The sequence below is a fragment of the Trichogramma pretiosum genome, unplaced genomic scaffold (genome assembly GCF_000599845.2).
Source record: "Trichogramma pretiosum strain Unisexual culture from Peru unplaced genomic scaffold, Tpre_2.0 scaffold2, whole genome shotgun sequence".
Classification (NCBI taxonomy): Eukaryota; Metazoa; Arthropoda; class Insecta; order Hymenoptera; family Trichogrammatidae; genus Trichogramma; species Trichogramma pretiosum.
The window spans coordinates 1615971-1625727 of record NW_019641687.1 but is presented as its reverse complement, the minus strand read 5'-3'; the positions used below and the strand labels follow the sequence as shown (position 1 = coordinate 1625727).

At 32.8% G+C, this 9757-nt stretch overlaps 1 protein-coding gene across 1 annotated transcript; it reads right to left on the bottom strand.

Annotated features, from left to right (window-relative positions):
- Nucleotides 1–7185: 7185 nt before the first annotated feature.
- LOC106655071 (protein NipSnap) lies at nt 7186–9648 on the bottom strand. The gene is made up of 5 exons (XM_014375268.2): nt 9268–9648; nt 8872–9054; nt 8289–8454; nt 7939–8206; nt 7186–7861 (listed from the first exon to the last, which is right to left on the bottom strand). The coding sequence occupies exons 1-5, from the start codon at nt 9354–9356 to the stop codon at nt 7713–7715; spliced, it is 855 nt and encodes a 284-aa protein (XP_014230754.1). The 5' UTR covers nt 9357–9648; the 3' UTR covers nt 7186–7712.
- Between the last annotated feature and the right edge of the window lie 109 nt (nt 9649–9757).

The following is a 9757-nucleotide window of genomic DNA, read 5'->3' as shown; positions in this document are numbered from 1 at the left end:
GAATATGCTTATAGACGAGAAAAAAATTATATTGCCTCGCAGCTTATGTGGGCCAAAGCTGCGATTTATATCACTTACAAGCTCGACGATGACGACGACGGCGGCAAAAAAAAAACGGGTAAACTACACATTACTTAAGAATTTCTTCGCCTCTCAGTTGGGCGCATGGAGCGAAAGTTTCGGAGGTTCCTGCGCGTGGTGGTAAAATGGGCGGCATCCAATGAGAGCCTCAGAGCTCCAGCAAAGATGGCTGCTCTCAGGGAGGATTTAATCAATAACCCGCTCGCGGGAGCTCTCGGTGCACGCGCTCGTCCTTCGCTCGGGTGAGGGACGCGCGATCGTGCCGAGTTCTCGTAAAATTTATAATGCCCGCCCAGAGGCTATAGCTCGCGTTATTCGCTCGTTGCAACAAAAAGAGAGACATGGGAAAGAGTCAGACTTACTTTTTACGTCCTTCGTTTGCGAATTTGCATACTTTTATTATGATACAGATGCGCGAGAAAGAGAGAAGAGACATTTTTACTTGAGCATTCATTCGGTCGAGAGACCAAAAGTTATTCAAGACACGCCAAAAGTATAGTAAAGCCATTTTATGATTGGTCGTTTTACTTGTTGACCACGAACAATTGCCAAGACTCGCTCTTTTTAGTTTTAATTAGCTGATGCTCCTTTCTCATCAGCATATTGAATATATCTTCAAGTTTATTCTTTCTTAAAAGTATCTATAGATTCAAGTGCTCGCAGGAAATTTAAAAAGCAATAATAACTACTCGCTCATACTCGAAAATTTTGGTATCATTAGCATAAAGAGCAAAACTTTTTTTCGAATTTTCAAATGCAAATTTCGATAGGACTTTGAGAATCTAAAATTTGACTTTGAAATTGGTTTGAATAATTTTATCGAAAATGCTTTGCAACTACGAAAAGTTCGAAAGGATAAAGTTATCATTTTTATACAAAGATTTTTTTCATTCTACTTTAAATTATCAAAGATACCGTGGAAAAATATTTTTGGAGATAAGCTTGAAGTGGATGAGCCATTCGCTATTGTTCACTCAGCTTTGATAGATTAGATGCAGCTGCACTTGACGAATTATTGAAAGAAATTAAAAAGAGAGCATTTGTAAAGAGGGGTGGGGGGACATTTTTTATACAATTTTATTTATAATTCTTTTTTTTATAAATTCAAATTTTTATAATCCATTTTTTTATAATACCTATTTTTATAAAAACATTTATTTTTAATACCTTTTTTCATAATAAAATTAATTTATAAATATAAATTTACACTTATACAACGTATGTATGCACCACGTTGTATACGTACATATGTATATACAGCAGAGCTGATCTGATCAGATTTGTGAACAGAATCTAATAATTATACATCATAACTTCTTCGACAGGCAACAAAGTAACGGTTTTAATAAATAACATGGCCGAGTTGATAAAATCCCGAGGTTCCAGTTATCATCTATCCTGAGAAGGTTTTCTGCACTATAAAAACGGCGGAACTATAGGAAAACGAGCGTACTGGCGTTGTAAAAAGACCCCTCAGTATTGTGCCCGAGCTGTGACTATCGGTGGTCCAGAGGATTTACAATTGGTGAAAGGTGCAGCGAGTGACCACATATTCCTGATGTTGACGCAGCTGAAGCAATCAAGGTTGTGTCCGGCATTAAAAGAAAAGCGGAAGCTTATCCCGAAGTACCGCCGGCACAAGTATTACGTACTCAGCTTAAAGATATCCCTTCGGGTAACTTTATTAATCTTATTCAATTGCAATCAATTGCGCATTATGATTTGCTAAATAAAAATATTGGTAAGATTATAAAATTATAAAATTTGGATTTATAAAAATGTACCCCAACCGTAAAGAGGCTCTAAATTCACTTTTATCATTAAATTTTAAATGAATAGTAAAGTTTTGATTGATCGACTCATTATGATTCTCGGAGATCTATAACCATTTTCGATCTGTTCGCATCTGGAATAGGTGTACTTATAGTTGGCAAAGTAGTTTGGATTCTGCACATGCATTTCGTCGCGTTCGAGTAATATAGTCAACGCGTGTTGGAATCCATCCAATTGATAGGCCTCATTCCATTAATCTTGCTTGCCACATGTGTAAGCCTTTATTATTTTCAAATTTCATTTTCATGAAAAACCTTCATTTTAATGCATAATTTGATATAAAATTAGACATAAAAATTAAAATAACTTATACTCCATTTTAATTAAAATACTAATGTACATGAAATCTTCGTTGAAATTTATGTATAAGTACAGATTTTTTTTACTCGGTTATAACTTCACAAAAATGCAGGAAAACTCAATCATACTTTATTTTTCATACAAAATACTCTAAAATTTTTTTTCAGAAAATGAATATTTTAATACTGATTTATTTTTTTCGTTGATTGCTTAGTAAATTTAGGAGAATTGAATAGTAATTAATGCCATCCATAGCCCCTAGATGGCGAGTACCCATATGAGTAAATCTGCAACTGGTAAAGTAAGAATGATTGTATAAGTCAAAGCCAGGTTTTGAATGGATCATACAATTCCTGTATGAAAGTATAATCCACTCTGGCGTAGCATCGAGCTGGGCATATAGTCAATAGAAAAGCCTTGATGATTAAATTGCGGCGTATATCCTGAAGAATCAATTTTCAAGGATACAGAGTTTCGTCCTTCAAGCGATGCCCGCTGGTAGCTTCTGTATTTCATCTCCGAAATGATTTAATAACAATTATGGATTTGGAAGTTTCAATTCATCGAAGTAACGCTAATTGAAATGAAAGCGAAATTGTTTAGTGTATTTATTAATTGTTAGCAGATTTTGTGCGAGTTCGCATTGTAATAGTTTTGGGAAATTTTCACCAATCTTTTCCTGCCTCTGAAGCGTCTACGATTCGACGGTAAAACGTTTTCGTTGTCAGCAGTGGCGCAAAGCACGAGGCTCGCACTTGTTCTGTTTGTAGTGTGATCGGCTCAAACATTTTTTACCCGAAACTCCCATTATAAGATAAAACCTTTGGTATGAAATTTCCGTGGATGTATCTTTCTCTCCCTCTCACTCTGTCTCTCTCACCCCATGTATGTTACACAGTTTCGAAAGTATCGCAAGTATGACAGAGAAAAATCGCACGACGAGCCGGAAATTCCTCCGCACGGTATTGATTTGCCATCTCTTTCAGATGACGCCACGGGGAAGGAGTATCTGCTGCACACAGTTCATAGTCTCTCTCTCTCTCGAGCGGCTCCAGGTGGGTGTGTGCATGTGTCGCCGGAGCCCCTCCTCCCTGGACAAACGAGGGATCGTTGTCAGTAGGCATGCGCGAGCTTTTCTTGGCTACATGCGGGGCGCTTCATGACGGCTGCGTTAGTTTAGTGTAGGCATTCAAGCACTTAGCAGATACTTTTGCCTTTTTTTTTCTTTTTGAACAAAAATTTTTTTTCGAGTATTTTTTTTCTCTTCGTTAACCCTGTTTGTGTTTTTATAATGCTTTGTCAAGTTATTAATAAAAAGTGATGAATGAAGTCTTAAAAATTGGTAAGTATGTTTCAACTTGAAACATTATCTAATAACTTGAAAAATAATCAAGTTGATCATGCAATTGTAATTTTCAAGTTATTATTGGGAAACCAAATTATGGGTAATAAACTTTTTTCCTTTTCATAAGGTAAAATAGAGTGGACAGAAATGACGCTAAATTCAGCAATGAACATTGCAAGATACACTAATCAATGGAAAAGGACAAGAAAGAAGCCTCTATAACTACACCAAGCCTTATTTTAAAAATTATTCTCTACAAATATGAGACTGTAACTGTATTCTGCATAACGTGCACTAGTTTCGGCATGGGCTTAACAATGAATATAACGCATTAGTTGAATTGACTTGAAGCTATGCTTATCTTGCTTTTCATACAATTTAAATACCGAATCACAATTTAGCGATAAAAAAAGTTTCCGTGGGTAAAATAAGCGCAGTAGCGAATGAATTCACATATCCTATAGTTAGATCATGGTTCCAGAATTACAAATTATGGGACGCATCAAACAGTTTCAACGAGTAATCAATTTTGAAAATATATAATTTCTTGGTCTTTAATAGCTTAAAAGCGATAATGTAAGGGTAGTTTACGATTTATTCTAGATTTGTATGATTGATCAATTGATTAAATCAGAGCAAAATCCTCAATTTGAAAGTTTTCTAAGAATGGAAATATCGTATTATTTAATCACTTATACGAGTAAGTAAACAGGGTGATGTATTCTTTAAGCTAAGAACAAGTTTTTTATTCGCTAATATGATTAATTCACTATTATCATGAAAAAATCTAGCTCTTCATTTAACTAATGTAGATTTAAAACTGAATACTGAGCCTGGTTCACTAAAATATTACGGTAATGACAAAATCAATTGAAGTTTTTAAAGTCAAAATTGAAAAATTATAGTGAACTTGGCAGGTGTGAAATGTGTGTATAATGCAATAACTTTTTTGGAACCGGGCGTGACGTGCAAAATCGACTATAATACAAAAATACTATTAAACAATTCATTGTAAGTAAAAAAAACATGATTTAGACGTTACTACAAATTTAAGACATAAATTTAAGAAACAATAAAATCAACGTCTTCCAAAAGATTCATACAAAGCTATATTATAGTATGGCTTGATTAGCATTAAGATATTAGATTTAAGATATGATGTTTTGAACCTTTATAAAGCGCATATCTAGTTATATTATTTTTTTATACAAAAATTTAAAAAATTTACTATACGCTAGATTATGTACATTTTTTCTCAGATACAATTTTTTTTTCATTAATAGTTCAGTTAGAAATGTATATGGTTTGAAGTTACTTTCAATGTATTGAGTTTTTTAATATTATTATGTGACAATATTCAATCTTACTGCTAAAGTAAATCGATGTAAAAAACTACTTTAAATTGTAAGCTTATGAATATGATTGATACAATTAGTAACTACAATGTAAATTAAAGTGCTGTTGGTGACAATAAAATAGATATAAGTAAAAAGAATCATAAGCTAATGCCATAAATGTTAAAATACTGTACTATAAAATAAGGGATAATCATAATAATCATTGTATTTTACATGTAAAATAAAATATCTAATATTTCTGTTCAAATTTTTATACGAGTAATTATTTCTAAAATGTTAATTCAATTTTATTGTAGCTACATATGTGAGATCGAGAAAACTATTAAGAAAAGGCGATAATTACTGGTGCGAGTTACTACTCGTAGTACTTATCAAATGCGAATTAGCTCATCAAACTTCATTACACTGTTACAAATATTTGTATGCACTGAAAGGAAAAAGATTACTATTTATTGTTTTGAAGCTTTAATTTGAGTAATCATTTTTACTTTTCCACTTGCAGATTTTCAGATAAGTATACTCGCCATCTAGTAGTGAAGTAGTGCTTTAGTTATATGATTAAATTTACTTGCATTTTTTAAGAAATACATTGCAAAAAATTAGCATTTAATCGTTAATTTTCACTCAAAATATTTAAATAAGAGTATAAAATTGAATCCTTTTCTTTAATTTTCTATGTTAAAAATGAAGTACGTGAATTTTTTTCATGAATTTTCGTAGTCTTTAATGAGAATTTCATGTAAAATTACCTTACATAATATGCTGTCTCAGATTATCAAGTTGTAATAACCGATTCTACTTTAAATTTGCATTAAAATTAAGGTATTTTTTTCAATACTGAAGTTGTTTCTATATGTATCATATGGAACTTTTACACCTTTTTAAAATGGGCCTGAAAAAACTTAATTCTGGAGTAGGCAGCAAAGAGTTAATTTCAAGGTATGTGGAGAAAATTGTAATATCTTTCTCGTCCGTGGAAATTATCGCTATACCAAACTACTCATAGCGAAAAACACCCTTCAATTAATGCCCTCAAAAATAATAATTTCTTTAGTGCTACTCGCAAATTGAATATAATATACTAATTGAAGTTATCAAAGAATACACATGAACTTTTTTAGAATACTTGGGAACATTTTTAGTTTTTTAAGAAAATGAATAGGTCAAAGTGCACAGAAAAGATTAAACGACATTTTTTTTTAAAAACGTAAAAGGTTGTGGGCAACTAATTTCCAACTTTTCAACTAATTTTTTGGTTCTAATTTTTATAGAGTGATTTCTTTGCATTATAAATTTACATTTCTTTTGTTTCATTGCACAAAACATAATCTTTTTTGAGAATAGAACAAATTTACTTCTGAATAAAGTTACATCCATACGAAAATGAACATAGCCCATACAATAAATGAACCAAACGAATATAATATAACCAAAATAATTTATTTTTTGTACTGTATTTCGAATTCATATTACAACCCTCTTTGAAAAATTATTATTTTTCTAAATAGTAGACGAATTTTTCTAAGTGGTAGACGAATGAAGTTTTTTCACGAGGCATTCGTTTGCGCATTGAAAAGTAAGATCGAAAATTTGTAAATCATTTTTTTCATTTCTATTTCACGATTTGAAAAAATCGATGACAAAAGGTCACTGTCCACTAAGATTGTATGAAGTCAGTTGAAAATGAAACTCGTGTTTAGTTCTATAGTTCATAAATCTAAATAAAATGAATTCAGTCCGATATAAATTTAAAAAATATGAAAGACAAAATCCAGGTCTAGGGTATTTTTTTGGTATTTTCATAGATAATTTTAAACCACAATTCACTCGTGTGTATGAGTAGATTTATCAAAGTATTTTTGGTTAAAAAAAAAAATTAAAATTAAAAAATGAAAAGATGTACTAGAGCACAAAGAAAGTTTTTTCGTTGATAAATTAGAATCTAAAGTAACTAAACGATTTATAAAACTAGCAAGTACACCGATGAGTGGCAAAGTGGAAAACACTTATCGTACAAACGCGCTGCCTTTCGAGAAGGTAGTGACATCTAGCCCAGAAATGAAAAGTTGAAAAATACAGTAAATCAAACGGTTTTTATATGTTTTCGCATTATACATTTCGTTTTGGTGTATAAGCTGTTTATTGTATTGATGTGAATATTTTCTATAATTTTGTTTTTTTTGTCCCTATTAATTGAATTATAATTATTTGAAAAAAAATTAAAAATTGCCGTAGACTTAAAAAAAATACATGATATGTCAAAAATAATCCAAGTAACTTGCATTTATTTTACATTTTTTTATACTTTATAATTTAGCATTACTTACATAGACAGTATGAGTAAATTCTTCACATGATCTCTTAGCATCAAAAATTACAATCTGCATAGCATCACAATTCAACATGATAATTTGACTGTTTCTTCATTAAAAATCTCACTTAGCCTGCTTTTTAGACGCATTTAACTTCATCATCATTATCAACAAATAAATATTCAAAATCTTCATCTACATTATTCTTGATAGGAAAATGTATCTATGTAGCTTTACAGTCACTTTTTACAATTATTACGAAACACTTCATACATCCAATCAATATTTTCGTGCTATTCATATCAACGATTTTACAGGATATAAAAATTAAAGAAGTATAGAATGTTTTTTTCATTCCTAAATAACGTATTATATAGTAAGAAGTATAATATGGCTTTCTGTTCATTCATTGTTCTGAAATACATGGTATTTGATATTTGTGCGGAATTTAAAACCACAACTTCAATGTACACATCAATTTATTTATTTGGTGGGTGAGAAAGATGTTGGATTGAGGATGCGACAATGCATTTCACGGATTAGTGGTACAGTGTAGGCAACACACTCGTCCCAGCCGGGTGATCGCCATGCACTTTCACGAGTTTCTTTACGTGACTGCAAATCTTTATAACCTGCAGAAAAAGAAAAAATGTTTGTTTATATTTTGGTAAAATAATGAAAATAATTATAAAATATTATTATAAATTACACCAAATGTGATGAACATTGTAAAGTCGCCCAATTTGAGAAAAGAAACCTGCAAATGCCTCATCATTATTCCGTCTGAAGTTGATAGCTCTTGCCCAGTTATTTCCCCATTCTATCATTGTACCAGGTTTTAAACTATAACTTCTTATTTCATATTTATTCGATCCAGTCCTTAGATTAATCTGAGGCCAGTAACTAAATGCCAACAAGAATTGCAAATGCCTTGATCTCAGGTAATTCCCACGTTCTTTGAGAAGTTTTTGATAAGCCTTTGAACACATTGAAATAAATGCATAAGTTGATTTAGATTTTAAAACCTAATAATATAAATCAATATTAATATAACCTTACATCATCTTTCGATAGTTCAGATTGTGCTTTATCGATAACTTGAAATCCTCCATTATATTGCCACAAATGAAGAGCCTGATCCATATCTCCCACTTCAACAGTCCAAGAGCCAACAAGTTCCATATTAAGTTCTGGTTTAGCATGTATATGTTGAACATTAGCAGAACTATGAAATAAAGTAGAAATTTTATAATAAATGTTATTTATTTATATAATTAAAGTTTTCAAGAATATGACAGTAGAATAATGTTTTATCATAATTTGATTTCTAGATTCATTTGGTTGAAATTAAAATTATAACTTTACTCTTTACTATTTTTGCAATTAAGAGTAATAAATTGAAACTTGCATAACAAGTGTAAATAGACACATAGAATCAAGGCTATCATCATTCTACTCTATACTCTAAAAATAGTTATTGTGTACAAGACATTCTATGAAGGTTTTTAAATTGATTTTAATCAATTAACATTTTTGAAAAGAAAACATTTACAAAAATTCTATTGATAAAATGTCAAAGACTATTGAATGGAAATAAAATAAAACGATAGAGTGCATTAAAGAGTTACAATTGAATACTTACTAATTTGCCAAGTATTTATCATAAGAATCGGGCCTGATGTTATGCGTATGTAAAGCATAGACGATTTGTTTATCTGAGAGCATGCGCGAATGCGACTCCTTGGTGGGCTCGATCTTCCTCACGAGCAACTTACTGAACCAGCTATCGCTGATGTCTTGCCTGTCAGCCGATTTGGTCAGGCATCTTGAAGAAAAAAACAAGGGGACAGATCATTAACGAGTGCGTAAATAGGAGTTACGCGTGACTACAGCCATAATGTTTATTTGGGTACGAGATGATCATGAGACACGACTGATCCATATTTTGTTTTCGCAGGCGTCAGTCGTGTAGATGTTCAACTGTCACCCAGCAGCGTGCATCGTTCTATTTTTCGTTGCTCTTTAAATCGTCACCCACCTGATCTGGCTGGAATGCTGCTGAGGCTGGAAAAATGCCTTGCCGATGATCAGTCCTCTCGCGGGACATCTTGTCAATGCGGCGGCCATTCTTGATTATATTAATATACACAACTTGTGCGCGAGCCGGGATCTCTCCGCGCAAAACTGTGGCTACAATGCCGTTCAGCAGCAGCTCTCAGCGCGGCTGATCGCTGCCACCGCCGCTGCTGGAGACATGTTAATACGATGATAAGCAGAAACCTTTCACCGACTACTGTGCGCCGCGGATAAGAGAGACGCACGCTTTTGCGGCGGCGGATTGCGGGTGCTGTGCGACGACGACAGCACACACATATGCAGTACGCACGCAGGCCGTATAGTAGCGGACAACGGCGGTCTCCCGATGCCGCAGCGGCTGCGCGAAAAAGCTATTTTCAACTTTCCCATTGCACCCCCCGGCCGCGGTCTGACGTTGCCTCTTCCAAAATCACCTGATCTCCCTTTAAATG